Source organism: Bubalus kerabau, chromosome 7, assembly GCF_029407905.1.
Source record: "Bubalus kerabau isolate K-KA32 ecotype Philippines breed swamp buffalo chromosome 7, PCC_UOA_SB_1v2, whole genome shotgun sequence".
NCBI classification, from domain to species: domain Eukaryota; kingdom Metazoa; phylum Chordata; class Mammalia; order Artiodactyla; family Bovidae; genus Bubalus; species Bubalus kerabau.
The window spans coordinates 40,226,268-40,239,500 of record NC_073630.1 but is presented as its reverse complement, the minus strand read 5'-3'; the positions used below and the strand labels follow the sequence as shown (position 1 = coordinate 40,239,500).

The following is a 13,233-nucleotide window of genomic DNA, read 5'->3' as shown; positions in this document are numbered from 1 at the left end:
ACTTACCAATCCAAAGGGGGGCAAACATCCTAGCCCTGCTCCCTCCACGCTACAGCCTGGCATGAGATCCCATGAGATCTGGGCAAAGATCTGGTCTAGCCATGCAGAGACAGACGGGGGCGCCTGCGGAATGATCCAGGTGGAGCCAAGGGAGCCACTGTCAGTGCGCACACCTGGCGGTAGGTGGGGCCTCAGTGGTCAACATCAGTATATGCAGGAACACTGCCACAAAAGCACTTGGCAGCCAAGTGCTGAATCGCAGGCAGAGAGCCCCGGGAGAACACATCTAGTTGCAGAGAGACAGCTGGAGGGCCTGAGGTACTGTCTGAATGAGGTGATGATGGCCCCTGTGAGCATGCTCAGAAGTAGGCAGCAGTTCCACTCTCACGGGGAGCTCCCTGGGTCTTCCACTCCACACCACAGTTTAGCACTAGAACTGGTATAGACAGGTTCTGAGAGAAAGTGCCAAAGAAGCAGCCCAGATCTTACACAGAACAGCTACAGTAGTTCCTGGAGCTACGAACAACCCCAGCCCCAGCCCTACTCTACTCAACACCATGCACTAACTAGATCTGGGACAAACACAGAAAGAGATGTGACCTTGGGCCACTTCTGAGCAGAACTGCAGACACCTACAGAGGTGGTGCACAGGCCCCCTCTGACTGCACAGGCCTCACTGCTTCAGCAATCACCTCCTCTGAGGCAGGACACCGAGCCTCATCACGCAAGGGCAATAGAACTCATCAGTCCCAAACTTCGCCACTTTTACTCCAACACCTGGGGAGCAGACCCTGGCCCTGACAGGGCAGAGAGGAAGCCTCGCTTCACGTCTAACACAGGCTCTAGACACTACAACAATATCCACACTCCCTATCAAGAGTTTAACAGCCAGCATATCCTGAGGAAAGGCGTGGCTGGCATACATACCAAAACCAGCCCTCATACCAAAAACATTAGACATCTACACAGAGACTCTCCCACATAAAAACAATGTTTCAAAACCACAGCAGATAACTGTTTTTCCTAAGTTCATAGAGACAGAGAAATTCAAGTAAAACGAAAACACAGAGGAACGACTCCAACTGAAAAGCCCAGAGAAATCCCCTGAGAACAAATGGAAGAGTTTATCAGCGTACTAGACAACAAGATAAAAAAGAAAGTAATGAAAATGCTCACTGAATATAAAAAGATTGTTGATTGGAACACAGACTACTGTAAAAAGGAACTAAAAACTATAAAAATAAACCAATCAAAACTGACAGTTTAATTGCTAAGATAAAAGACGATCCAGAGACAGTGAACATCAGACTAAATGACACAAAAGAATGACTAAGTGATCTGGAAGGCAAAATAATGGAAATCACTCAATCAGAACATCAGAAAGGAAGACAAATGAATTGAAAGCAACATATAAGATCTATACAATAATATAAACTGTGTCAGTCTACACATAATAGACATTACAGAATAAGAGAGAAGAGGATTGAAAGTGTATTTAAAGAAATTAAGAAATTCCCAAACCTAAAGAAGGAAACAGATATCCAGGTCCATGAAGCAGAGGGTCCCAAAAGAGATGTACCCAAACTTACTCAGGCCAAGATATATCATAATTAAAATGTTAATGGCAGCAAGAGCCAAACAAAGAGTCAGTTACAAGGGCATCCCCATAAAGCTATCAGCTGATTTATCTGCAGAAACTGTGCAGACATAAAGGAGTGGCAAGATATACAAAGTCCTGCAAGGGCAAAATCTGCAATCTAGAACATTCTACTGGGAAAGATTATCATTTAGAATAGAAGGAGAGATAAAGAATTTCTCAGACAAGCAAAACTAAAAAGAATTCACTAATACTAAAACTATCTTAGAAGCACAAGCTGGAATCAAGATTGCCGAGAGAAATATCAATAACCTCAGATATGCAGATGACACCACCCTTATGGAAGAAAGTGAAGAGGAACCAAAAAGCCTCTTGATGAAAGTCAAAGAGGAGAGTGAAAAAGTTGGCTTAAAGCTCAATATGCAGAAAATGAAGATCATGGCATCCAGTCCCATCACTTCATGGCAAATAGAGGGAGAAACAGTGGAAACAGTGTCAGACTTTATTTTTGGGGGCTCCAAAATCACTGCAGATGGTGATTGCAGCCATGAAATTAAAAGATGCTTACTCCTTGGAAGGAAAGTTATGACCAACCTAGATAGCATATTCAAAAACAGAGACATTACTTTGCCAACAAAGGTCTGTCTAGTCAAGGCTATGGTTTTTCCAGTGGTCATGTATGGATGTGAGAGTTGGACTATAAAGAAAGCTGAGCACCGAAGAATTGATGCTTTTGAACAGTGGTGTTGGGGAAGACTCTTGAGAGTCCCTTGGACTGCAAGGAGATCCAACCAGTCCATCCTAAAGGAGATCAGTCCTGAGTGTTCATTGGAAGGACTGATGCTGAGGCTGAAACTCCAATACTTTGGCCACCTCGTGCGAAGAGTTGACTCACTGGAAAAGACCCCGATGCTGGTAGGGATTGGGTGCAGGAGGAGAAGGGGACGACAGAGGATGAGATGGCTGGATGGCATCACCGACTCGATGGACATGAGTTTGGGTAGGCTCTGGGAGTTGGTGATGGACAGGGAGGCCTGGCGTCCTGCGATTCATGGGTTCACAAAGAATCAGACACGACTGAGCAACTGAACTGAACCAAACTGAAAACTATCTTAAAAGAAACATTGAAGGGTTTTCTCTATATATAAGAAAAGCAAGAATCTATAGAAGAGGGAAAATCACAATATTAAAGACAAATACATAAAAGAAATGAAGATCAATTAAGCCAGTATATAGAAAAATATATATATATAAATGATGATAACTGCAATTAACAATAACAGGATAAGCATGAAGATGTAAACCAGGACTTTAAAGTCACAAAATGTGGTGGAGGGAGTATAAAAATGTTGATCTTTTAGAACATGTTTAAACTTATATGTCTTAAAGAAAGTAGATATAATTACAGGTCAACATACTGGAAGTTCATGGTAACCACAAATCAAAAACATATAACAGATTCACAAAAAAACAAAAAGAAATAAATTTAAGCATTTTACAAAAGAAAGTCATCAAAGTACAAAAGGAAAAATAAAAAGGAGAACGAAAAACTATGATTAAAATGGCAGTAAGTACATACCTGTAAATAATTACTTGAACTATCAATGAACAAAATGCTCTGATCAAAAGACATAGAGAGGCAGACTGGATAAAAAATAAAAAAACAAGAGAAAGATGAATATTATATGGTATCAGGTACAGGTGGAATCTCAAAAACAATACAAATGAGTCTATATACAAAACAGAAACAGACTCAGAGACAGAACACAAATGTATGGTCACCAAAGGGGAGAGAAGAGAGTAGGAGGGACAAATATACTGCCTACAAGAGACTCACTTCAGGGTGAAAACCACTCACATACACTGAAAGTGAGAGGAACTGGACAAGAGAGTATAGCAGTAATCATAAAGACAAAATAGACTTTAAGACAAAGACCAGACAGAAAAACAAAGACTCTATTATATAATGACAAAGAAATCTATACAAGAAAAGAATATTTTACTTATTAACACATGTGCTCCCAATATAAGAGAACCTAAATATGTAAAACAAATACTAACAGACATAAAGTGAGAAATGGACAATAATAGTAGGAGACTTTGACATCTCACTGACATGGGTGGACTGATCATCCAGACAGAAAATCAATATAACAGAGGTCCTAAATGATACAATAGATCAGCTAAGACTTAATTGATACCTGGAGAATCCCAGGGATGGGGGAGCCTGGTGGGCTGCCGTCTATGGGGTCGCACAGAGTCGGACACGACTGAAGTGACTCAGCAGCAGCAGCAGAGGATGCTACATCCAAAAAAAAAAAAAAAAAAAAGAGAGAATCAAAAACAAAAATAATAGATTCTTTTCAAGTGCATATGGATCTTTCTCTGGGATAGAGCACACAGTAGGTCACAAAATAAGCCTCAACAAATGTAAAGGAACAGAAATTACTTCAAACATCTTTTTTGATAACAACAGCATGAAATTGGAAATCAACCACAGGGACCAAAAAAAGGAAAAGAATGAACACATGCAGACTAAATAACATGCTACTACAAAAGCTATGGGTCAAAGATAAAATCAAAGATACCAGAAAATATCTTGAGACAAATGAAAACACAACCTTACTAAATTTATAGGATGCAAACAAAAGCAGATCTAAATGGGAAGTTCACAGATAGAGGCCTTCCTCAAATTTAAAAACTTTTGCACAGCAAAGGAAACTATAAACAAAACAAAAAATAATCTGAGCAATGGAAGGATATATGTAAATTATGTGACTGACAAGGGGTTAATATCTAACATACACAAACAGCCCATGCAACTTAATATGGAGAAAACAAACAATCCAATCAAAAAATGGGCAGAAAAATTATACTTAATGAAGTAAGTCAGAGAAAGAAAGATGAATATTTTATAGTATCGGGTACAGGTAAATCTAAAAAACAATACAAATGAGTCTTTATACAAAACAAACAAACTCAGAACACAAATGTATGGTCACCAAAGTGGAGAGAGGAGAGTGGGAGGGACAAATCAGGAGGACGGAATTAACAAACTACTACACAAGCTGGAATCAAGATTGCCGGGAGAAATATCAATAACCTCAGATATGCAGATGACACCACCCCTATGGCAGAAGGTGAAGAAGAACTAAAGAGCCTCTTGATGAAAGTGAAAGAGGAGAGTGAAAAAGTTGGCTTAAAACTCAGAATTCAGAAAACGAAGATCATGGCATCTGGTCCCATCACTTCATGGCAAATAGATGGGGAAACAGTGGAAACAGTGACAGACTTCATTTTTGGGGGGCTCCAAAATCCCTGCAGATGGTGACTGCAGCCATGAAATTAAAAGACGCTTACTCCTTGGAAGGAAAGTTATGACCAACCTAGATAGCATATTCAAAAGCAGAGACGTTACTTTGCCAACAAAGATCCGTCTAGTCAAGGCTATGGTTTTTCCTGTAGTCATGTATGGATGTGAGAGTTGGGCTGTGAAGAAAACTGAGTGCCGAAGAATTGATGCTTTTGAACAGTGGTGTTGGAGAAGACTCTTGAGAGTCCCTTGGACTGCAAGGAGATCCAATCAGTCCATTCTGAAGGAGATCAGCCCTGGGATTTCTCTGGAAGGAATGATGCTAAAGCTGAAACTCCAATACTTTGGCCACCTCATGTGAAGAGTTGACTCATTTGAAAAGACTCTGATGCTGGTAGGGATTGGGGGCAGGAGGAGAAGGGGATGACAGAGGATGAGATGGCTGGATGGTATCACTGACTTGATGGACCTAAGTCTGAGTGAACTCCAGGAGTTGGTGATGGACAGGGAAGCCTGGCTTGCTGCGATTCATGGGGTCACAAAGAGTCAGACACAACTGAGCGACTGAACTGAACTGAACTGAAACATCAAGTGTACATGTATAGTGTATACATAGCGTCCGTGCTGGCTCAGATGGTAAAGAGTCTGCCTGAAATGCAGGAGACCTGGGTTCCACACCTGGGTCAAGAAGATCCTTTGGAGAACAGAATGGCTATCCACTCCAGTATTCTTCCCTGGAGAATTCCATGAACAGAAGAGCCTGGCGTGCGGGCTACAGTCCATTGGGTCACAAAGAGTTAAACACAACTGAGCAATTAACACTATACATGAATAAAAAACAAAGATTTACTGTCTATCATAGGGAATTCTGTTCAAAATCTCATAATAACCTATAATGGCTATAATAGGAAAAAAAACCTGACATCACTATGCTGTACACCTGAAGTTAACACAGTACTGTAAATCAACTACACATCAATAAAAGGTCTAAGAAAAACGGCACTGGTATACTGCTTATGACGAAACAACCTGTTCAGAGCAGTTCAGCTCAGTTCAGTCGCTCAGTTGTGTCCGACTCTGCGACCCCATGCACCGCAGCATGCCAGGACTCCCTGTCCATCACCAACTCCCAGAGTTTACCCAAACTCATGTCCATTGAGTCAGTGATGCCATCCAGCCATCTCATCCTCTGTCGTCCCCTTCTCCTCCTGCCCCCAATCCCTCCCAGCATCAGAGTCTTTTCAAATGAGTCAGCTCTTCGCATCAGATGGCCAAGTATTGGAGTTTCAGCTGCAGCGTCAGTCCTTCCAATGAACACCCAGGACCAATCTCCTTTAGGATGGACTGGTTGGATCTCCTGGCAGTCCAAGGGACTCTCAAGAGTCTTCTCCAACATCACAGTTCAAAAGCATCAATTCTTCGGCGCTCAGCTTTCTTTATAGTCCAACTCTCACATCCATACATGACCACTGGAAAAACCATAACCTTGACTAGACGGACCTTTGTTGGCAAAGTAATGTCTCTGCTTTTTAATATGCTGTCCAGGTTGGACATAACTTTCCTTCCAAGGAGTAAGCGTCTTTTAACTTCATGGCTGCAGTCACCATCTGAAGTGATTTTGGAGCCCAGAAAAATAAAGTTAGCCACTATTTCCACTGTTTCCCCATCTATTTGCCATGAAGTGATGGGACTGGATGCCATGATCTTCATTTTCTGCATATTGAGCTTTAAGCCAACTTTTTCACTCTGCTCTTTCACTTTCATCAAGACACTCTTTAGTTCCTCTTCACTTTCTGCCATAAGGGTGGTGTCAAATGCTTATCTGAGGTTATTGATATTTCACCTGGCAATCTTGATTCTAGCTGGTGCTTCCTCCAGCCCAGCGTTACTCATGATGTACTCTGCATATAACTGCCCCTGGTCGGTAGATGCCCAATATACTACTGGAGATCAGTGGAGAAATAACTCCAGAAAGAATGAAGGGATGGAGCCAAAGCAAAAACAACACCCAATTGTGGATGGGACTGGTGATAGAAGCAAGGTTCGATGCTGTAAAGAGCAATATTCCATAGGAACCTGGAATGTTAGATCCATGAATCAAGACAAATTGGAAGTGATCAAACAGGAGATGACAAGAGTGAATGTCGACATTCTAGAAATCAGCAAACTAAGATGGACTGGAATGGGTGAATTTAACTCAGATGACCATTATATCTACTACCGTGGGCAGGAATCCCTTAGAAGAAATGGAGTAGCCATCATAGTCAACAAAAGAGTCCAAAATGCAGTACATGGATGCAATTTCAAACACAACAGAATGATCTCTGTTCGTTTCCAAGGCAAACCATTCAATATCAGGGTAATTCAAGTCTATGCCCCAACTAGTAATGTTGAAGAAGCTGAAGTGGAACAGTTCTTTGAAGACCTACAAGACCTCCTAGAACTAACACCCAAAAAAAGATGTCGTTTTCACTATAGGGGACTGGAATGCAAAAGAAGTCAAGAAACACCTGGAGTAAGAGGCAAATTTGGCCTTGGAGTACAGAATGAAGCAGGGCAAAGGCTAAAATAGAGTTCAGTCAAGAGAACACACTGGTCAAAGCAAACACCCTCTTCCAACAACACAAGACTCTACACATGGACATCATCAGATGGTTGACACCAAAATCAGATTGATTATATTCTTTGCAGCCAAAGATGGAGAAGCTCTATATAGTCAGTAAAAATAAGACCGGGAGCTGAATGTGGCTCAGATCATGAAATCCTTAATGCCAAATTCAGACTTAAATTGAAGAAAGTGGAGAAAACCACTAGACCATTCAGGTATGACCTAAATCAAATCCCTTATGACTATACAGTGGAAGTGAGAAATAGATTTAAGGGACTAGATCTCATAGAGTTCATGATGAACTATGGACAGAACTTTGTGACATTGTACAGGAGACAGGAATCAAGACCATTCCCAAGAAAAAGAAATGCAAAAAAGCAAAATGGCTGTCTGGGGGAGGCCTTACAAATAGCTGTGAAAAGAAGAGAAGTGAAAAGCAAAGGAGAAAAGGAAAGATATAAGCATCTGAATGCAGAGTTCCAAAGAATAGCAAGGAGAGATAAGAAAGCCTTCCTTAGCGATCAATGCAAAGAAACAGAGGAAAACAACAGAATGGGAAAGACTACAGATCTCTTCAAGAAAATTGAAGATACCAAGGGAACATTTCATGCAAAGATGGACTCAATAAAGGACAGAAATGGTAGGGACCCAACAGAAGCAGAAGATATTAAGAAAAGGTGGCAAGAATACACAGAAGAACTGTACCCAAAAAATCTTCACGAGCCAGACAATCATGATGGTGTGATCACTCACCTAGAGCCAGACATCCTGGAATGTGAAGTCAAGTGGGACTTAGGAAGCATTACTACAAACAAAGCTAGTGGGGGTGATGGAATTCCAGTTGAGCTATTTCAAATCCTGAAAGATGCTGCTGTGAAAGTGCTGCACTCTATATGTCAGCAAATTTGGAAAACTCAGCAGTGGCCATAGGACTGGAAAATGTCACTTTTCATTCCAATCCCAAAGAAAGGCAATGCCAAAGAATGCTCAAACTACCGAACAATTGCACTCATCTCACACGTAGTAAAGTAATCCTCAAAATTCTCCAAGCTAGGGTGAAAATATACTGCCTTGACATACTCCTTTCCCTATTTGGAACCAGTCTATTGTTCCATGTACACTTCTAACTGTTGCTTCCTGACTTGCATTCAGATATCTCAAGAGACAGGTCAGGTGGTCTGGTATTCCCATCTCTTTCAGAATTTTCCACAGTTTTTTGTGATTCACACAGTCAAAGGCTTTGGTATAGTCAATAAAGCAGAAGTAAATGTTTTTCTGGAACTCTCTTGCTTTTTGATGATCCAGCGGATGTGGGCAATTTGATCTCTGGTTCCTCCGCCTTTTCTAAAACTAGCTTGGACATCTGAAAGTTCACAGTTCACATACTGCTGAAGCCTGGCTTGGAGAATTTTGAGCATTACTTTGTTAGTATGTGAGATGAGGGCAACTGTGCAGTAGTTTGAGCATTCTTTGGCCTTGCCTTTCTGTGATCACTGCCAAGTTTTCAAAACTTGCTGGCATATTGAGTGCAGCAGTTTCACAGGATCATCTTTTAGTATTTGAAAGAGCTCAACTGGAAATCCATCACCTCCACTAGCTTTGTATGTAGTGATGCGTAAGGCCCACTTGATTTCACATTCCAGGATGTCTGGCTCTAGGTGAGTGATCACACCATCGTGATTATCTGGGTCATGAAGATCTTTTTTGTTACGTTTCTTCTGTGTATTCTTGCCACCTCTTCTTAATGGCTTCTGCTTCTGTTAAGTCCATACCATATCTGTCCTTTATTGTGCCCACCTTTGCATGAAATGTTCCCTTGGTATCTCTTATTTTCTTGGTATCTCTAATTTTCTAGTCTTTCCCATTCTGTTGTTTTCCTCTATGTCTTTGCACTGATCACCAAGAAGGCTTTCTTATCTCTCCTTGCTATTCTTTGGAACCCTGCACTCAAATGAGTACATCTTTCCTTTTCTCCCTTGCCTTTCCTTTCTCTTCTTTGTCAGCCCTTGTCTGAGGGCTCCTCAGACACCCCTTTTGCCTTTTTGCTTTCTTTCTCTTGGGAATGGCCTTGATTCCTGCCTTCTGTACAATGTCACGAACTTCCATCCATAGTTCTTCAGGCACTCTGTCTATCATATCTAATCCCTTGAATCTATTTCTCACTTCTACTGTATAATCATGAGGAATTTGACTTAGGTCATCTGAGCAATGATTATATGGTGGAAGTGAGAAATAGATTTAAAGGACTAGATCTCATAGACAGAGTGCCTGATAAACTATGGACGGAAGTTTGTGACATTGTACAGGAGACAGGGGGCAAGACAATCCCCAAGAAAAACAAATGAAAAATGGCTGTCTGAGGAGGCCTTACAAATAGCTGTGAAAAGAAGAGAAGCGAAAAACAAAGGAGAAAAGGAAAGATATACCCATTTGATTGGAGGAGGAAATGGCAACCCACTCCAGTGTCCTTGCCTGGAGAATCCCAGGGACGGGGAGAGGGGGCGCCTGGTGGGCTGCCGTCTATGGGGTCGCACAGAGTCGGATACGATTGAAGTGACTTAGCAGCAGCAGCATACCCATTTGAATGCAGAGCTCCAAAGAATAGCAAAGAGAGATAAGAAAGCCTTCCTAAGTGATCAGTGCAAACAGAGGAAAACAATAGAATGGGAAAGACTAGAGATGTCTTCAAGAAAATCAGAGATACCAAGGGAACATTTCATGCAAAAATGGGCTCGATAAAGGACAGAAATGGTACAGACCTAACAGAAGCAGAAGATATTAAGAAGAGGTGGCAAGAATACACAGAAGAACTGTACAAAAAAGATATTCATGACCCAGATAATCACGATGGTGTGATCACTCACCTAGAGTCAGACATCCTGGAATGTGAAGTCAGGTGGGCCTTAGGAAGCATCACTACAAACAAAGCTAGTGGAGGTGATGGAATTCCAATTGAGCTATTTCAAATCCTGAAAGATGATGCTGTGAAAGTGCTGCACCCAATATGGCAGCAAATTTGGAAAACTCAGCAGTGATCACAGGATCATTTCAATCCCAAAGAAAGGCAATGCCAAAAAATGCTCAAACTACCACACAATTGCACTAATCTCACACACTAGTAAAGTATGCTCAAAATTCTCCAAGCTAGGCTTCAGAAGTATGTGAACCGTTAACTTCCAGATGTTCAAGCTAGTTTTAGAAAAGGCAGAGGAACCAGAGATCAAATTGCCAACATCCACTGGATCATCAAAAAAGCAAGAGAGTTCCAGAAACACATCTATTTCTGCTTTATTGACTATGCCAAAGCCTCTGACTGTGTGGATCCCAATATACTGTGGAAAATTCTGAAAGAGATGGGAATACCAGACCACCTGACCTGCCTCTTGAGAAATATGTATGCAAGTCAGGAAGCAACAGTTAGAACTGGACATGGAACAGACTGGTTCCAAATAGAAAAAGGAGTACGTCAAGGCTGTATATTGTCATCCTGCTTATTTCACTTGAGTACATCATGAGAAATGCTGGGCTGGATGAAGCACAAGCTGGAATCAAGATTGCCAGGAGAAATATCAATAACCTCAGATATGCAGATGACAACACCCTTATGGCAGAAAGTGAAGAGGAATGAAAGAGCCTCTTGATGAAAGTGAAAGAGAAGAGTGAAAAAGCTGGCTTAAAACTCAACATTCAGAAAACTAACATCATGGCATCTGGTCCCATCAGTTTATAGCAAATAGATGGGGAAACAGTGGAAACAGTGGCTGACTTTATTTTTGGGGGTTCCAAAATCAGTGCAGATGGTGACTGCAGCCTTGAAATCAAAAGATGCTTACTCCTTCGAAGGAAAGTTATGACCAACCCAGACAGCATATTAAGGAGACATTACTTTGCCAACAAAGGTCCATCTAGTCAAGGCTATGGTTTTTTAGTAGTTATGTATGGGTGTAAGAGTTGGCCTATAAAGAAAGCTGAGAGCTGAAAAATTGATGCTTTTGAACTGTGCTGTTGGAGAAGATTTTTGAGAGTCCCTTGGACTGCAAGGAGATCCAACCAGTCCATCCTAAAGGAGATCAGTCCTGGGTGTTCATGGAAGGACTGATGTTGAAGATGAAACTCCAATACTTTGGCCACCTGATGCGAAGAGCTGACATATCTGAAAAGACCTTGATGCTGGGAACAATTGAAGGCAGGAGGAGAAGGGGATGACAAAGGATGAGATGGTTAGATGGCATCACTGACTCAATGGACATGAATTTGGGTAAACTCTGGGAGCTGGTGATGGGCAAGGAGGCCTGGCATACTGCAGTCCATGGCATCACAAAGAGTCGGAAACAACTGAGCGATTGAACTAACTGAACTGATTTGAGCCACAGTCAGCTCCTGGTGTTGTTTTTGTTGACTGTATAGAGCTTCTCCATCTTTGGCTGAAAAAAATGTAATCAATGTGATTTCGGTATTGATCATCTGGTGATGTTCATGGGTAGAGTCTTCTCTTGTGTTGTTGGAAGAGGGTGTTTGCTATGACCAGTACCTTCTCTTGGCAAAACTGTATTAGCCTTTGCCCTGCTTCATTCTCTACTCTAAGGCCAAATTTGCCTGCTACTCCAGGTATTTTATGTGTTCCTACTTTTGCATTCCAGTACCCTATAGTGAAAAGGACATCTTTATTGGGTATTAGTTCTAGAAGTTCTGGTAGGTCTTCAAAGAACCATTCAACTTCAGCTTTTCAGCATTACTGGTCAGGCATAGACTTGGATTACTGTGATATTTAATGGTTTGCCTAGAAAACGAACAGAGATCATTCTGTCGTTCTTGAGATTGCATCCAAGTACTACTTTTTGGACTCTTTTGTTGACTATGATGGCTACTCTATTTCTTCTAAAGGATTCTTGCCCGCAGTAATAGATATCATGGTTATCTCTGTTAAATTCACCCATTCCAGTCCATTTTAGTTCATTAATTCCTAAAATGTCAACGTTCACTATTGCCATCTCCTGTTTGCTACTGCTGCTACTGCTAAGTCGCTTCAGTTTTGTCCAACTCTGTGCGACCCCAAAGACGGCAGCCCACCAGGCTCCTCTGTGCATGGGATTCTCCAGGCAAGAACAGTGGAGTGGGTTGCCATTTCCTCCTCCAATGCATGAAAGTAAAAATTCAAAGTGAAGTCACTCAGTCGTGTCCGACTCTTAGCAACCCCATGGACTGCAGCCTACCAGGCTCCTCCGTCCATGGGATTTTCCAGGCACGAGTACTGGAGTGGGCTGCCATTGCCTTCTCCTGTTTGACCACTTCCAATTTGCCTTGATTCATGGACCTGACATTCCAGGTTCCTATGCAGTAGTGCTCTTTACAGCACCAGACCTTGCTTCCATCACCAGTCACATCCACAACTAGGTGGTGTTGTTGCTTTGGCCCTGTCTCTTCATTCTTTCTGGAGTTATTTCTCCACTGATCTCTAGTAGCATATTGGGCCCCTACTGACCTGGGGAGTTTCTCTTTCAGTATCCTATCTTTTTGCCTTTTCATACTGTTCATGCGGTTCTCAAGGCAAGAATACTGAAGTGGTTTGCCATTCCCTTCTCTAGTGGACCATGTTTTGTCAGAACTCTCCACCATGACCTGTCAGTCTTGGGTGGCCCTACAGGGCATGGCTTGTAGTTTCATTGAGTTAGACAAGGCTGTGGTCCATGTGATCAGATTGGTTAGTTTCCTGTG

General features: G+C 41.8%; 1 protein-coding gene across 1 annotated transcript in view; it reads right to left on the bottom strand.

The window, feature by feature from the left end:
* Nucleotides 1-13,233, bottom strand: part of LOC129657671 (uncharacterized) — a 74,041-nt gene that overhangs the window by 32,326 nt on the left and 28,482 nt on the right. The window contains exon 4 of the mRNA XM_055588065.1: nt 3,799-3,899. Coding sequence (XP_055444040.1) covers nt 3,799-3,899 — 101 coding nt within the window. The remainder of the gene's footprint in view (nt 1-3,798; nt 3,900-13,233) is intronic.